This window comes from Tachyglossus aculeatus, chromosome 11 (genome assembly GCF_015852505.1).
Source record: "Tachyglossus aculeatus isolate mTacAcu1 chromosome 11, mTacAcu1.pri, whole genome shotgun sequence".
Taxonomy (NCBI): domain Eukaryota; kingdom Metazoa; phylum Chordata; class Mammalia; order Monotremata; family Tachyglossidae; genus Tachyglossus; species Tachyglossus aculeatus.
The window spans coordinates 9944769-9962804 of NC_052076.1; the positions used below are offsets into that span (position 1 = coordinate 9944769).

Genomic DNA, 18036 nt, shown 5'->3' on the forward strand with positions numbered 1-18036 from the left:
GTAGATCTGTTAATAACCACAGGAACTGAATCAAAAGGCTTTATCACTCCTCCCATTTTTTCTAAGTTGCCAACACTTTAAATAGACAATAGATTTTCAGGCAGCTGTGTATTTTCTACCCTGCTTTTAGAGAGAGAGAAAATGGCTTGCCCATAGGAGCTTTCTAGTGCTCAGTAGCCTGGAGCACAGTCGACAGATCCATATTTATTCTGAATTCATTCTCAGATAAGACCTTCAGTGGTCAGGTTCCCCTTTGTTTTCTAGTGACACTCTTCTAGGTTTCTTCATCTTTCCTGTCGTAGGACACGAGTTCATACAAAGGGATTTCACGTTATTCAGTATAAATGCTCCCATTTTCCTGAAAATTTTTACAGTTACACCTACTTAAATTCATAACTTTGTGTACTGAATTGGTTCATATTGGTTGGCACTGGTTTTTTGTTTGTTTGGCTGCAGTATGTTTGCGACTGAGTACCATGAAATCGAGGGTGGATAGGAGGTAGAGGGACTCAGAAGATTGAAGGGTATTAACCTTTGTTTTCTTCTAGGTTGTGAATTCCCCTGAGGGGCAGGGACCACCTGTGTATTCTCTCCCAAAGCTTAGTACAGTGCTCTGCACATAAAAAGTGCTTATTCAGTCCTGTTATTCCTCCGCCCCCTCATCCTTCTCCTCCTACAGGTGTTGACCTTCATTTAGAAGCCTAAAATCAATTGTAGAGCTATTAGAAATGTTGTCCTACAAGTCCACCCAACAGTCTGTACCATTTTGCTTCTATATCTCCAATTTATGTGGTCTGTTTTCTGCCCCCCTTAGCATTAAAGAATCAGTGAATCATAAACAGTATGATTATGCGACAGCAAAGAAAGAAAACTGTGAGCGATACCAGTATTCCCAGAAAGGTAAGAAGGTCTACCTTATCCTATTTTCAAGATTTCAGCTCTATTTTTGCCTTCCTGTTTTTCTACTTCTGCCCCATGTCTCCGAAGGCCTTATCCTCCATCAGCAATTTTGAGGGGAGGCGGGTTTGAGAGGCTCTTTTCTGTCAGCATTGACTTTCTCAGTGGGGCTAATTACCTTTTAGGTGATGACCACAGTGGGGATGACCGAAGAGAACTGCTCTTCCAACAGTTTTTCCAGCAGATTCGTCAAGAATGTGTTAAAGAAAGGCCATCTGACTGTACCATTGTTTCTGTCAGCAAAGAACAGAGGTAGGGTGATTTGGTGGGCATCAAATGTGACGTGCTACAGAAACCGGTAGCACCATTTGCATTTCAAATGCCATAACTGCTAAGATTTCCCCCAAAACAGTGTTGAGATAGTGTCTTAGAGACATTTAGAGATGTGCTAAAGATACACATTCTGGGGTCTTGTAGAAAAATGTCAGGTTTTTTATTTGTTTATTTTAAATCATTTTGAAATTCTAGTCCTTCCCTCTTAAGTTCCTGCATCTTGTGAGAATGGGTGGATGGCTCAATTTTTTTTCTGCACTTTTTTCTTAAACAGAAAACAGCAGCTCCTTAAAGTTATTGGATTTAATGAAACCTTATATTGTAAACTCTAGATTGTGAGGCCATTGTGGACAGGGAACATGTCTACCAACTCTGTTATGTTGCAATAATAATAATAATAATAATAATAATAATAATGATGGCATTTATTAAGCGCTTACTATGTGCAAAGCACTGTTCTAAGCGCTGGGGAGGTTACAAGGTGACCAGGTTGTCCCACAGGGGGCTCACAGTCTTAATCCTCATTTTACTGATGAGGTGACAGGCCCAGAGAAGTGAAGTGACTTGCCCAAAGTCACACAGCTAACAATGGCAGAGCAGGGATTTGAACTCATGACCTCTGCCTCCAAAGCCTGTGCTCTTTCCACTGAGCCACGCTGCTTCTCTAATGAATCAATTAGAATGAATCTGTAATGAATCAAACAATGGTATTTATTGAGTGCTTACTTTGTGCAGAGCACTGAACTAAGAGCCAATACCATAGAATTAGCAGATAAGTTCACTGCCCATAATGAGCTTACACTCTCCCAGTCACTTAGTTCAGTGCTCTGCACACAGTAAGTGCTCCATTAATACCATTGATTGATTTGGATAGATCGATTCTCAGAGACAATGTCTTGAGGTGCAGGACATTTCTGAAACCTGATAGTTTTTCACCATGGAGAATTTGAGAGAGTGATCTGTACCAGGCATTCACTTAGTACTTAAGCACTTAAAATAGTGCTTTGCACATCGTAAGGGTTCAATAATTACGATTGAAGAAATTCACTGTGACCACCTCCTCCCACTGCCCTACAGTGCGGGCGGCACCAAAAAAACACAAAAAGTGGGCCCTGGATTTAACATTTCCTCAGTTCAGAGATATTCAAAAGTTTCCCTCGAGTAGTGTCGTTTTTCCTGTGAACAAAAAATCAGTCAATGGTATTTGAGTGCTTACTGTGTGGAAAGCACTGGACTACGCCTTTGGGAGAGCACAGCGCAAAGGATGCACGTTACCTGCCCACAAAGAGCTTACAGTCTAGAGGGGGATGCAGACACTGCAGTGAATTTCACAATAACTGGAAGATCTTTGGGTATGCCCTTAGTGGTCAGCCCAAAGCACTAAACAGAGCTAGATTGACCATGGCCAAGAAACAGCCTATGTTTGATTCATACTATGTCCCTAAAATCAGATTAATTTAAGACTGGGAGGTCTGGCTTATAGCCCCACTTCGTTTCTTTCAGGCCAGCACCTGCAGGAGTCACTGGCGGGAGACATGGCCACTATTTTTCTCTCCTTCACACATCTTAAGCCCCAAGCCTGTTGGCGTTTAATTCTAGTGCCAGGTTGTGTATTGACGACAACTCCTCTTTTCCCTCTGCCTGGAGTGGTTTTTTAAGACTTGCACTTGAGATGTTATCGAGGCATTGCCTAGTGTTTTTCTATTCTGGCTTCTTGCCACGGATTAAGATGCCGTGCGAGATGAGCTCTTCATTCCCAGTTGAGGAAGTCCTCTGTCAGTCTGCAGTTGGCTGCCGGTAGAAATTGATGGGCAATCTTAGCTGTTTAAATTCACTTACAAAAGCACTTAGAGTGGCAGTAGAAATAAAATGCATTTCCTAAGGTGTCCTAGTTAATTTTCAGAGCTATTGAGTGGATGTAAATTCATTCTGAGAGGCCCGGTCAACTCTACGCTATAATCCATCAGCCATATTGAGCACTTACTGTGGGCAGAGCACTGTCACTAAGCACTTGGGAGAGTACAGTACAACAGACTTGGTAGACACAGTTGGTGCCCATAAATAGCGTAGCGTTTATGTTTCTTTTTCAAATGAATTGCTTTTTGGATATTTAACTACCAAAATTGCAGAATCTGTAGCAGACAAAAGTAGGTTTTAATTTCTATAGCAAATAAAAATTGCAGGTTTAGAATTCATCTTTTGTTTTTGGTAGAGGACAAGAAAACAGGCGTACCTCGGGTTTCTTAGTCACCCACGCTCCACGCAACCTGGGGATACGCCTTGCACAATCTGCTCCCTTTCTCAGCACCCTTTTGTCCCGCCTTGACTTTACGTCCATTTGCTGAGGTAAATTCATTCCTTCCCCACCCCACTGGGTGTCTCGAGTTATCCTCCCTCCCCTCCCATGTGCCAGGGTATTTTTTGTTTGTTTGTTTTCCTTCTGTCTTAAACAAACCAAAGTGATAGCTATGAGGGCTGCTTCTCCACCCTCCATCTGTAGCCCTGCCTCCCTGATATAATAATAATAATAATAATAATGGCATTTATTAAGCACTTACTATGTGCAGAGCACTGTTCTAAGCGCTGGGGAAGTTACAAGATGATCAGGTTGTCCCACGGGGGCTCAATCTTCACTTTTACGGATGAGGGAACTGAGGCCCAGAGAAATGAAGTGACTTGCCCACAGCTGACAATTGGCAGAGCCGGGATTTGAACCCCTGACCTCTGGCTCCAAAGCCTGGGCTCTTTCCACTGAGCCACGCTGCTTCTGATGCGGTCAAAGTCCCGAAAATCGGAGAGACGGCCTTCAGGAAGCAGGGGGAAGGAGCTGGGCTGGTGTGGTTGTCCCCTCACGTCTACTGCCACTATCTCTCCCCACCCAGTCCCCGTTCCTGCCCCCTTTCCCATGACTTTGGGGTGGTGGGGTGGCACCACAAGGTGGATGGAGAAGGGCAATGGCACTGGCTACCGCTGTACCAACTGTTAACTATGGCTAATGATAAGAAAATCCTGAAGTGTGGAGAGAGAGGGGATTGGCCAGACAGGTGGGGAGTAGTGAGTTCAGGCTGCAGGGCGGCAGGAAAGCTGCTGGAAATGGGGGGACTCAGGGCGGAGCGGGATTTACCCTAATTTTTGCTTGTAGTGTGGGGTCATCCTTACTAATTGCATCACAGTCTTTAGGCACTCCTTATTCACAACACAGTCCCATCTTTGAGGAACAGGTTGCATTTATATCATAGTAACTTAATGGTCTTTAACTCCTTGATCTATTTGAAAGAAACTGAAAACTTGATTTCTCCATATCAGCTATATCAAATGGGTGCAGCAATGTCAGGGAAATTTTTTTTTAAAGGGATGATGATCTCACAAGTCTGTTCAAGCATCCTCTATGTTCTTACACAAGAAAGTGCTAAATTAATCTATAGCTCACTGAAATTCACATTTTGTTAACATTCTACCTACTCTGTATTGTAAGGATTCTCACTCAATCCCTCTTATCTGTAATTCCCTTAGGCTGGAATTACAGCCTTAAATTAATTGTCTTTTCCCTCATCCAACCTAGTCTGGTGAGAGGCCCCCACCAGTTCTGGGAAGCATGCTCACTTATAGGTGACTATGTCTCCTTGCTTCCTGCCCATCCCCCCCCCCGCGCCCAAAAAAAGATGGTTTGACAGCAACGAACCCATTGTTTTTGTTTTGTTTTGTTAGTAACCAGTCTTTTTGTTTTTCTTTTAAGGGACTATTCAACAGCCATAGGCTATCGGTTGCAGGATCATGGCCTTGTGGTGGAAATGATATACCTTTCCTCTGAGTCGGGTCTCACGCGTGCACTCCAAGAAGTTAAAAATGATGGTTCCCCATTTTGTATTCTTGTTGAACAGTCCAATGTAACACTTTCCTCTTGCACCGTAATTATGCTTCAAGGGTCCATTACAAGTAAGTCCAGCCTCATCTAGAAATGTCTACTGAGAGCTCACGGTACTACCCCATCCCTCTGCACTTGTTCACAATTCCCGTGCGCATAGTGGGGCAGAGAGGTTGGTCCTGGGGAAGCACAGCCAGAATGATGACAACTTAGGCCACCCACCACCCCAGTTGTCCACTCCCGTCCTCTCTGTGCCAGGGATTTGGGGAGACTGGGCCTGGGAGAAGCCAGGGCAAAGACCAGGATTGTGCTGACCCTAGCCCCACTGCAGTGTACTGTGACTCCATCCAGGCTGTGAGAGAAAGGTCAATATCTGGGAAGCAGTTGTTTTTCCTCCTTAAGGATGGTGGTGCCTCTTGGGAGATTCACCCTGCAGATGAGGTTGTTTGCTACAAACCCCACATACATACATTCCCCTCACGCCTCTCAGAGGATTCCAGACTGGGCTAGGGGTGAGGGCTAAATTGCATGACTCCGTACAACACTCACATTAGGAAGATACACTAGTTTGAAACACACACGTCTTGCTATATGCCCCTACTGGTGGATCCAAATGAAGCTCCTGTCGTTGCCTGGATTTTCAGTTTTTCTTGACCTTTTCTAAAACGTGGACTTCAGGTCTCCCATTTCTAACAAATATAAAGCGCTTCAGTCCATAAAATTGCAAAGGCTCTTTTGGAAGGAGTGTCATACTTATGCTCATTTTATCAGGTTAAGACTGTTCTGAGAGTAAGAATTCATTTCGTCTACCCTTATCCTGTTTAGTTTCATATTTCAGGCATCAGGGTGTGAAGGTGGGCATACAGATCATCATTATCATCAATCGTATTTATTGAGCGCTTACTTTGTGCAGAGCACTGTACTAAGCGCTTGGGAAGTACAAATTGGCAACATATAGAGACAGTCCCTACCCAACAGTGGGCTCACAGTCTAAAAGGGGGGAGTACAGATGTGAAATCAGAATTTTGCACTAATGGTCAATGTTTTTTAATAATAATGGTATTAAGCACTTACTGTGTGCAAAGCACTGTTCTAAGAGCTGGGGAAGTTACAAGGTGATCAGGTTGTCCCTCAGGGTGCTCACAGTCTTAATCCCCATTTTACAGATGAGGGAACTGAGGGACAGAGAAGCTAAGTGACTTGCCCAAAGTCATACAGCTGACAGTTGGCGGAGCCAGGGTTTGAACCCATGACCTCTGACTCCAAAGCCCGTGCTCTTTCCACTGAGGCATGCTACTTCTTTTTTATTTTACTTTATGATATCTGTTATGTGCCTCAGGCACTGTACCAAGCGGGGGATATGTAGAAGCTAATCAGGTTGGACACAGTCCATGCCCTATATGGGGCGCAGTCCTAATTCCTATTTTACAGATGAAGGAACTGAGGCCCAGAGAAGTTAAATGACTTGCCCTTGGTCACACTGCAGAAAACTGGTAGAGCCAACATTAGAACCCAATATTTGATTTTGCACCTTAAACATGTGAGTGACCCACAGAGTCACTTCAACGGACAATCCTTTATGCACTTAAATCTGAAAACCTTCTAATTATTACGTGATTTCTTGGTTGGGCTTGCTGTGTCTTTTTAGGTGGGTGCCTTCTTGTAAATGTATTAAAGAAAATGTCTCAACCTGAGATTGATTTAAAAAAAGCGTCTCTTTCCTCCACAGTACGTCGCCACATGCCCCTGGAAGATGCATTGACCCTGGTAGCCAAAGCATTTGGGAAAATTTTAGCTGAGCGTGAAAAGCAGGAATGTGCAGAAATTTCACAAAAAGCAGCTGATCTGGTGGATGACTACCTAGAACGGGAACTCAGTGAGAGTTACAGTGTGCCTCTGGGCATTAGACATCTCCTTTTCCTGCTAAGTGAGGGAAAACACCTGTCTTGGGAGGAGTTGAACTTAATCAGCAACTATGTGAAGAGAAGGAATGATGAATTGGAAGGTATTCATTTTTTTTATTCCTCTCCACCCCTCTCCAATTATTAAAACGAGAGAGAGAAACCAGGATAATCTCTATCTAAAATTTGTGTAAAAGGACAAAACTGTTTAAAAAGATTAGAAGATATTGAAGCAAACCAAAAATCCTCCTGCAATGTGAAATGCTTAGTATGGAAGTATCCTTTGTGTCCTTATTCCAGGTGGATATGAACCGTGAAAGATTTAAGCCAGTAGAGAATGGTGTTTGACAATTGGATATCCTCTTTACTTGTCTGTCAACAAATATGTATTTATATTAGTTTATGTGTCTATATATAAGTCTAATGTCTATAGATATATAGTAATTTAGAGTTTACTATGTGCCGGGCAGTATTTTAATTGCTGGGGTAGATATAAACTAATCACATTAGACGCAGTCCATGGCCCACATGGGGCTCACAGTCTTAAGCCCCAATTTACAGATGAGTTAACGGAGACCAAGAGAAATGTAGTGTAGAGAAGTGTAGCCGGGATTAGAACCCAGGTCCTTCTGACTCCGTGCGTGAGGGGAATACAGGAGTCACCTGGGGTGGCCGACCTCTTTATAGTAGTTTGTCTTATGAGCCTATGGAGAGAAACATCATAGATCAGTGTTTTTCCAAAGCAAAAGTCTGGGGCTCCTTCGACCAAGGTGGTCCTCTGGTGCAATGATGTGTCCCTTTTTCCGTGTCCCTTCTGCCTCTCCAACCACCCCCACCGATCTCTCAGTTCTTTCTCTTGGCTGTGGTCCAGGCCACCCTCTCCTCTAATCCTTCCTCATCCCTTCTGGGATGGCCCGGAGAAGCCCAGGGTCAGAGATTGGCCCCTCAGAAGTCTGTCCTTTCTGGCCACCTCCCTGACTGCTAATCGCCCCCCTTGCTCCCCCATGATTATGGCTCTGCTGCCGCCCCCTTCTACTGCTTCCCCTTCCACTCTTATGGCCCAGGGGAGTTATCTGCACCCTCGTCCCTCTGGAGTTCCTGCACCTTCCATACAATTGGGGAAGCGCGGGGCCTTGGGCAGCGCAGCGGAGGCGGCCCCAGAAGGCTTTGGGGGACCAGGAGCAGAGACTGTATGGGAACCTCCCTAATTATCCATTCATTCATTCAATCGTTTTTATTGAGCACTTACTGGGTACAGAGCACTATACTGAGTGAAATGAACAAAGCAGCATGGCTCAGTGGAAAGAGCCCGGGGTTTGGAGTCAGAGGTCATGGGTTCAAATCCTGGCTCCGCCACTTGTCAGCTGTGTGACTTTGGGCAAGTCACTTCACTTCTCTGGGCCTCAGTTCCCTCGTCTGTAAAATGGGGATGAAGACTGTGAGCCCCCCGTGGGACAACCTGATCACCTTGTAAATTCCCCAGCGCTCAGAACAGTGCTTTGCACATAGTAAGTGCTTAATAAATGCCATTAAAAAAATATACTATACTGAGAAATGAACAAATATATATATATAAGTGGCAGAGCCTGGACTAGAATGCATGACCTTATGATTACCAGGCTGGTACTCTATCCACTATGTCATGGAGAGAGAGCCAGCCCCAGGCCGAGGGTGGGAAGGAAGATGAGGACGAGTCCCTCACTCATTCAGGAACTTGTTGCAGGTGTCTGGCTTGGTAGAGAAAGAGAGCACCCATGTGAGACAGAGAATGTTTCCAGCCTAGCTTGTACCTACCCCAGCACATACTATAGGGCCTGGCACATAGTAACCACTTCACGATTACCGCAGTTGAACAAATACCACCCAATGAGAGCAGGTGGAGGCTGTTACCCTAGCTTGGAGAATGTTGTTTTAGAAGCGGTTGGACATAGCTACTTGGGGCAGTTAATGAATAATGCCCGGTGAAGAGAAATGTCTGGTGATTCCATTCAATCTAATGTCAGGGGGCCTGGGGAAAGGAGGCTGGGTGGTTCAAAAATGGGAGAGGGAGTAATTTTCAGGATTCCTACTTTTCAAGATTCCAGTCAGTAAATGTGGGACCTCCCCAAACTCTTTCAGAATGAGATCCTTTCGACCCATCAATCCGGGAAGCATCCCAATAGGGATGGCAATTGATCCTGAGCCTTTATGAGATTGGGATCATTTCTTCAGGCTGACCTCAGTATTTTTGTTTTCTTTGAACCCAGGGTCTTCTGAAAAGTCAGATCCCATCAAGACTGCCTTGTTCCAAGCTCATAAGATCCCACCATCAAGTCTTGCCAACCCCACTTCATCTCTTCTTCCCACGCCTGTCAGGACCCCACTTGCGGGTCCATCTCCCTTAGCTCCAGCTAAGCCTTCTCTTTTGGTCGATGGGTCACTCGGAAGCTTACTCCTGCCTTCAGGTGAGTCTCTCCTTTTTGAGTATGGTATTTGTTAAGCACTTACTGTGTGCCAAACATTGTACTAAGCGCTGCGTAGATACAAGCTCATCAGGTTGGACACAGTTCCCATGCCATGTGGGGGCTCACTGACTTAGTCCCCATTTTAGAGATGAGGTAACTGAGGCACAGAGAAGTGAATCGACTTGCCCAGGGTCACACAGCAGAAAAGTGGCAGAGCCGGGATTGGAACCCAGGGCCTCTGACTCCCCGGCCTGTGTTCTTTTCAGCAGGCCACGCTGCTTCCGTTGACCCACTTGATCTGTTCAATTACATAATTAGCCTGATGACCCAGTTAGAGGGAAAGACCACATTGGACTGAAATCTCAAGATTTTAATGTAACCTTCGACCCTCTTAAAATTAGAAATTTCGTTGGGCAGGAGAAAGGTAATTGCTTATCCATATGCCGACTGAGGTATGGAGCGAAGGGTTTTCAGAAAACAGCAAATCAATCAACCAAACAATGGTATTGAGCACTTATTATGTACAGAGCACTGTGCTAGGCGCTTGGGAGAGCCCAGTGCAATAGAATTAGCAGATATGTTCCATGCCTATAATGAGCCGACATTCTAGAGACAAGCCTACAGTCACATTCCCTGCCCACAGTGCAGATGATTTGCTGGCGTAAGAGCACACTTTCTGCAATCTCAATCCTTGGGGATTGATTTCTCTGGGACCTTTCCACAGGCTAAGGTCTAGTTTGATGCAATAAATAATGCAGTCAATAAATGGTATTTATCGAGTGCTTACTATGTGCAGAGCACTGTACTTGAGAGCTCAAGCGCAAGTACGAAGTGCAGGTTTTTTTAGGGGTTTTGGGCTCCCGGATCACCTTGTCAGCATCAGTTCAGTGTCTTTTTGCAGGTGGCTGAAGTTCATTGGTGAATTTCTGTCTTTTGTCCCCCTTGCAGGATCGTGTGGCCGAAAGGGTAAGCCGCCTCTCTTTCTGGCTACACCTGCTAAAAGACCCAGCCTCCTCGGATGTCCTCCTCACCCGCCTGCCAAGCGGTCCCTGCTTGGGGAGAAGCCTGGCCTTTTGCCAGCACCAGGTGAGTTCTGCTGAGAATGGCAACTAATGCCTTGGCACCACAACGTGACTCTGAGGGATGAGGGCATTTATTTTCCAGCTCTGCAGGTCGCCCAGTTTTGTCTGGTCACTTCAGTCGGGCAATCCGTCAGTGCTGTTCAGTGAGCACTTACCGTGTACCAGTGTCCTAAGCACTTGGGAAAGCACCCTACAATAGAGTGGGTAGACTCGAGCCCTGCTCACGAGGAGTTTATAGTCTAGAAGGGGAGACCAATGTTAGAATAAAATTCCAGCTATGAGAAACAGGAGAGTATAGGGATATGCACCTAAATGCTGTAGGGCTTACTTGAGGAGTAGCAAAGGATTTTAGGGATAGCAGTGTGGGAAGCAGTGTGGCCTAGTGGAAAGACCACGGGCCTGCGGGTCAGAGGACCAGGGTTTTAATCCCGCTCTGCCAATTGGCTTACCGTTTCTGTGCCTCGGTTTCCTCAGTTCTGTTCTCTATCCTGCTTAGAGTGTGAGCCAGGGACTCACAGGAGCCCTGATTAACTTGTATCTCCCCCAGAGTTTAACACACAGGAAATGCTTAATAAATACCATAAAAAGGGTACCCAGCCAAATGCTTAGATAACACAGAGGAGAGAGTGGGTAGGGGAAATGAGGGGTTAATTAGGGAAGGCCTCTTACCCCTCAGCGTAAACAGTGTGGCCTAGTGGAAAGAACCTGAACCTTAGCATCAGAAGTACCTGGGTTTTCATCCCAGCTCAACCACTTGTCTGCTGTGTGACCTCGGGTGAGTCGCTTGACTTGTCTGTGCCTCAATAAAATGTAATCTCAGTAATCTGTAAAATGGGGATTAAGCCTGTGAGCTCCATCTGGAATATGGACTCTGTCCAACTTCATTAGCTTATATATACCCCAGCGCTTAGTACAGTACGTGGGGCATAGTTAGCGCTTGACAATTACATTCAAAAAACCAAAACCAAAAGCAGGGGTCGGTTTGATCCTGAGCGGCTCTGCTGGTTTGGAGCCGTTGGCTTCCTCTGTTGGAAGCCCAGAGTAAAACATCTGTGTGGAGTAGTGCCCTGGCAGGCGTCATGAGCAGCTCCTTCCCTCCCTCCAAGAGCCAGCAGTCCAATTCTTTTGTGGTGGGGATACAGCAACATCTGCAGGATTCTGGGAGAACTGAACTGAACTCCCTCTAAAAATCATCTTGTATAGGGAACGTGTCTACCGCTTCTGTTCTATTGCCCTCTCCCAAGAGTTCAGTATTAGTTCTCTGCATGCAGTAAGCACTCAGTAAATACAATTGATGGATTAACCGCAGTCCACATGAATCCTTACCCTTGACACACTTGATATTCGCCCCGCCCTCAGCACTTACATATATGTCCGTAGTTAATTTTAATGTCTGCCCCGCTAGACTGTGAGCTCCTATGGGCACAGAACGTGACTCCAATGCTGGTGTGTTAGACTCTCCCAAGTGCCGAGTCCGGTGTGCAGCACACAGTAAATGCTCAGTAAATATCACCGATTGAGAAGGGGACCGGGATTCTCCTTCCCATTCTGGCCATTCGACCTCCCTTAAAACGTCTCCCGCTTTGGCCCCACCCTTTGATCTGGTAGGAAATAATCGTGCGGGCCGGTCTCTGTCATAGCAGTTCTTGTCCAGTCGGTGGAAGCCCAACGGATAGTCAAGCTGAAGCCTTTGTTGAGCTAAGAAGATGTCCCGGGGCCCAGGCGGAAGCGGATTGCACACTGGCTGGAATGGACCCTTCCTCTTCTGACAGGACTGAGACCAGGCGGAACCCTACTTCCGCTCCCACATCTCGGCATCGGAGGAGGAAATTCACCATTAACGTAGTTTGTGTTTAATTTACATTCCCTTAATTTTGCGGAGGCTTTCCGTTCCAAACTAGCCATTTGCGGAAGGTCAGCACTGTAGGTAATATCGGATCTTTACGTCGGGGGAACTATACACCTCACTCAATAAATTACTCGTTTTACACAGTTCGGTGCTCAAACTTATTTTGGGGGTTGTTTCAGCTCTTTGCGGGGAAGGCATGGGTTGTCATTTGTCCAACTCGATACGGAGGTCAAAAAGAACACATTGGAAGTTTTATTTAGAAGTTAAGAAACTGAAAAGAAAAACACCCCACACAGATCAGGGTGGAAATCTTTATTTCGTTTATTCGTTTATTAAAGGTTTCTTGGGCCGGATGAAGCTGCATTGTCAGTGGCCTCATATCTCCGTAGGAAATGCCCATTAATGTAAGCATACTTCCAAAACATTAAATGCCTTTTTCTCGTCTTATTCATCTATGAAACAATTGCATGGGCTGGAAACTTAAAGGTCTATTGGCATTATACGTAGTAAAGACCTGAAATTCAGGTTGTGGTGGGGACGAAAATGTGCTCCCTGCCCCAAACCCCTGTAATCACAAAGTCATAGTGGTGGATTGTAAGGTGATTAAAAGCAATATAAATGGAGATTGATATTGCTGGGTAGGCAGCAGCAAGGTTGAGAGCTTATTGGGGTCTAGGTAAGCTGATTAAAAGGTTATCGTTTGCTGCAAAGACACACCTCTAAGGCCCATCAGAGGCAGCTGGGATTAAATGGGAATACTAAAACAAGTTATTTCTGGCTATTTGTCCCAATTCTGGCCACAGTCTGCCCTTCAATCAATCAATCGTATTTATTGAGCACTTACTGTGTGCAGAGCACTGTACTAAGCGCTTGGGAAGTACAAGTTGGCAACATATAGAGACAGTCCCTCCCAACTGTGGGCTCACAGTCGGCGGGGGGTGGGGGGGTGTGGGGGGGTGCGGGGCCTACTTGCCTGCTGGATAAAATGAATTTGCGAGGGTGAGGCAAAGCTTCATGAGGAACCAGTGAGCAAAACACCCTGAAAATTTTAATAACCCAAGCCAAGAGGGCAAGAAAGCATGTAGGTTTAAATCATGACCCTGAAAAGCAGCATGGCTCAATGGAAAGAGCATGGGCTTTGCAGTCAGAGGTCATGGGTTCAAATTCAGGCTCCGCCTGAATTACCCTTGGGCAAGTCACTTCTCTGAGCCTCAGTTACCTCAACTGTAAAATGGAGATTGACTGAGCCCCACGTGGGACAACCTGATCACCTTGTATCCCCCCAGCGCTTAGAACAGTGCTTTGCACATAGTAAGTGCTTAACAATGCTATAAAATAAAAGACTTCTAAATGAAAATTACGGCCAAAACCAGATTTAGTCAGGTGAAAATATGACTGGGATCCACTCAATCGGTTGTATTTATTGAGCACTTACTATGCGCAGAACACTGTACTAAGTGTTTAGGAGAGTAAAATATAACAGAATTAGTAGATACGTTCCCTGCCCATAACGCTATGTTAAAAAGCAGACAGGGCTCTCATAGCAGGACCATTTCATTGCCACGATTAGATATGCTACTTAACATCAAATGTCAAGACAGTTGGATGTCAATCTGGGGGTCTTAAACTGGTCCCCCCTCCCTTCCTCTTCCCCCTCCCCGCCCCTTTTCAAACTTCATTTAAGGCTCCTTGTACCTGGTTGTCATAAACCACACCCCTGGACTATCCATTTCATCTCATTCACTGAAGCTGGCCATAAAACTTGAAGTTTTTGTCACGTTCTTTTCCTCAGAAATTTAAGCTGTAGGTTAGCAAGAAGAGCGACTGTATTCATGGCTTTATAGAGGCCCTAGAGTATATGCTTCCCTGCCCCTGATGGTGACGGCTTTATATTGTTTACAGCTCTGCTACTCTGAGTGATTTGTGAGTCGTGTATTCCATCCTGGAGTCGTGCTTAGCTTTAAAACATGCTTAGGTGAGACCTCAGCCAGGAAGGTGGGTTTAGAGAGCTGGTCTTTGAGGGAAAGGCGGGGGGAAAGCATTCTGAATATTTCTCACCTCCTTGATGAATGAAAATGGTAACGGTTGCTGTAACCTCTTGCTGTAACCATAGAACATCACTACTTGGCAGCTTCTGGAATTTATTACCCCTTCCTGTTCTCCCGTTGGTGATTTCATCACCACCAGCATAGACTTTACTCAACATCAAATGGCAAGACAGACTCCCAAACACAAAACCTTGGAACCAAGTCCGTCTCCCGACCCTCAGCACAGTTGGCTGGGCTGGGACCGTACAGAATACCCAAACAGTCTTTGAACGGTGAGCCAAAACTCTGTGACCCAAAGCAAGGCGAACTGAGGAAACATTCTGAAGTTCCTGTAAAGCAGGGCCTCCCAGTATTACATCCTACTTGAAAACTACTATTGCACCATATCTGAAAGAGAAGCAGTGTGTCCTAGAGAAAGGAGCACAGGCCTGGGACCCGGTTTCTAATCCCAGCTCCATCGTTCTTCTGCTATGTGACCTTGGGCCAGTCATTTCACTTCTCTGTGCCTGTTACCTCATCAGTCATTTATTGAGCGCTTACTCTGTGCAGTAAGCACTACATTACAACTGGTAGACACATTCCCTGCCCACAGTGACCTTACAATCTAGAGGGGGAGACACATTAATATAAACCAGGGCTGATGTTTGGTTTCAAGTCTGAGCGGGGGCCGGGGGGGACAGTTCCTAGTAGCTATAGCTGTCACAACACCCTTTCTTGGGTAGCGATTGTCTCTATCTGTTGCCGAATTGTACTTTTCAAGTGCTTAGTACAGTGCTCTGCACACAGTAAGTGCTCAAATACGATTGAATGAATGAATGAATGAATTTCTTTGAAAGGTAAAACTGAGCCAAGGCCACCTTTGATGCAGTTGTGTCACTTTAGATCTCTTGACTACTGAATCTCTTGGCCAACTGCCCAGCACTTAGAGGAATAAACATGAGTTAGAGTGAGACAGTCAGTTAATCGATGGTGTTTATTGATCACCTACTGAGTGCAGAGCACTGTCCTAACCCCCTGGGGACAATACATTGGAAACAGAATGCACATTCCCTGCCCACAAGGAGCTTGCAGTCTAGAGGGGGAGACATTTAAATGATCTTACTTACAAATATCTGTATTAATGTCCTTTTACACCATCTAAGCTGTAAACTCATGGGCAGAGATGGTCTGTTTATTGCTATATAAACACAGTCTCTGTTAGCCTGTGACCCCCCTTCTAGACTGAGCCCATTGTTGTGTAGGGACTGTCTCTATATGTTGCCGATTTGTACTTCCCAATTGCTTAGTACAGTGCTCTGTACACAGCAAGTGCTCAATAAATACGATTGATCGAGATGGAGGGAGCAGGGACTCTAGTGCCTGGCACATAGTAAGAGCTTAACAAATGCTATAAACGGGAAAAGCAAGAGGAAGAACAAGGCTAAAATTGGCAGTAGTGTGAATGTGCCGAGATGAAATAGCAGAATAAATAATGGAATGTACATTTGAATATATATGTATACATACAAGTCTTAAGGATGGGGTTATATATACAAGTGGTATGGATGACTATTGGGAATTATTCAGGGAAGGCTTCTTGGAGGAGGGTGGTATCTCTTTAAGGAGGGTTTGAGGATGGGGAGGGCCATAGACTGGTGGATTTATTTTATGGTATTTGTTAAACATTTATTGTATGCCAGGCCCTGTGCTAAAAGCTGGGGTAGATACAAGCTAATCAGGTTGGCACAATCCATGTCCCACATGGGGCTCATAGTCTTAATCTCCATTTTACAGATGAGGCAACTGAGGCATAGAGGAATGAAGTGACTTGTCCAAGGTCTCACTGCAGACAAGTGGAGGAGTTGGAATTAGAATCCTGGTCCTTCTGACTCCCAGGCCCGTTCTCTATCCACTAGACCACACTGCTTCTCTTAAGTGACGTCTCTTAAATTAAGTGACTCGCCCAAGGTCACACAGCAGACAAATGATAGATTTGGCCATTAAAGTTAAAATGCACCTCAGTGGAACGTTCTCCAACTCACATTTCCAGGCTCCATCCATCCATCTCCTGACAACCTCCCTATCTGCCCTACCCAGCGGAGGCCCTCCATGTGTTCACAGGGAGTCTTCTTTGAACAGTTCTGCTCCAGGTGAGGCCATGAGAAGGTAAGTGATTTGCCCAGGGTCACACAGCAGGCAAGTGGTGGAGGCGGAATTAGAACCTGGGTCTTCTGAATCGTAGGCCTGGGCTGTTTTCCATTAGGCCACACTGCCTAGTCCCATCATCATGGGACTAGGGATGGGACAGCTATCACCTTTGATGCCTTGCACCTTTATTTTCATCCCTTATTGCTGCCGCCATCTCCGGGACTGGAATATCTAACTGTAAGTTTTGACTGTGCTTGTCCTCGGTGGTTTTTGAATGTGAAGGACTCAGTTTGGAAATTCAGTGAACAGGTGAAAAAATAAAGTGCCCAGGAGTCAGGAACTATATATTGTTTGATAGACACTAGTAAACCTGTTCCCCTCCTGTCCTGAAGAGTTATGTGAAGGCCAAAAGGACAGAGAAATCATGGCCTACTTCATGATGGAATGCCACTCATCCCAAATCCCAGAACAGGGAAAGAAAACCTTCCCCTCTCTCCTGATTTACATTGGCTCTTTTGATATCACCAAATAATACTTCAAAACTCATGTCATCTTGTTCCTCCAGAATGAGTTTGGTTGAATTAATGCTTCATCTCGTCGTTTCCCTGAAATAAATTTTGTTACACGTTGGAAACATCATTCCAGTCGTTGGATAGAAAAAATGGCTCCAGGCCATTCCTAAGACAGTAAAGGGAGGAGGGGGGAGAATAAAAAAAGCTATTCTCAGAACTGCTGTTATTTCTGTTTAGACTTACCCAATAATTCCTGGAGTACTGTCCCTCTCTCACTCAAATACTAGTGTGACTCTCTAGGATCCTGTTGGCGCTTGATTTTATCCTCAGCCGATCTCATCAGGGAGAGGATGTTGGTACAGATCTGCTAATAATCGATCAATACTATTTATTGAGCGCCAACTACGTTTGGAGTATTGTGTTGAGCAGCTGAGAGAGAACAGTAGAGTGAGTAGACAGGATCCTTTGCCCTCGAGGAGCTTATTATTTAACAGGGCTTTCGGAGAAAGAGACTCAATTAACATGGTGAGCTACAGGCTGTCCTTCTAACTCCTGGAGAGGGTAGGTAATAATAATAATGATGGTAGTTGTTAAGCATTTACTATGTGCCAAGCGCCATTCTAAGTGCTGGAGTACATACAAGGTAATGAGGTTGTCCCACCTGGGGGTCACAGTCTTAATCCCTGTTTTACAGATGAGGTAACTGAGGCACAGAGAAGTTAAGTGACTTGCCCAAAGTCACACAGCAGGCAGATGGTTGACTGGGGATTAGAACCCACGACCTTCGGCTCCCAAACCCGGGCTTTTTCCACTAAGCAGTGTGGGAAGCAGCAAAGGGAGAGTTGGCTTCCTGAAGCTACAGATGGTGGAGTTTGTGTGAAGAGATGATGGTTCCTTGGCCAGTCTGGGTTCCCTTGGGCTCTTGAGTTTCACTTGCCTCGGTTTTTTTTGTTTGTTTTTTTAAATGGTATTTGTTAA

At 45.3% G+C, this 18036-nt stretch overlaps 1 protein-coding gene across 5 annotated transcripts in view; it reads left to right on the top strand.

The window, feature by feature from the left end:
* The window catches only part of NCOA5 (nuclear receptor coactivator 5), a 126210-nt gene extending 113696 nt beyond the window's left edge, over positions 1-12514 (top strand). For 3 of the 5 annotated variants that reach the window (XM_038753341.1, XM_038753342.1, XM_038753340.1), the window contains exons 4-10: positions 815-900; positions 1083-1209; positions 4967-5166; positions 6825-7100; positions 9243-9440; positions 10389-10526; positions 12163-12514. In XM_038753341.1, the coding sequence (XP_038609269.1) occupies positions 815-900; positions 1083-1209; positions 4967-5166; positions 6825-7100; positions 9243-9440; positions 10389-10526; positions 12163-12224 (1087 nt within the window). In that variant the 3' untranslated portion in view covers positions 12225-12514. Of the gene's footprint in view, positions 1-814; positions 901-1082; positions 1210-4966; positions 5167-6824; positions 7101-9242; positions 9441-10388; positions 10527-12130 lie in introns of all 5 variants that reach the window. The other 2 variants (XM_038753344.1, XM_038753343.1) reach the window with 2 other exon arrangements.
* Positions 12515-18036: the final 5522 nt, after the last annotated feature.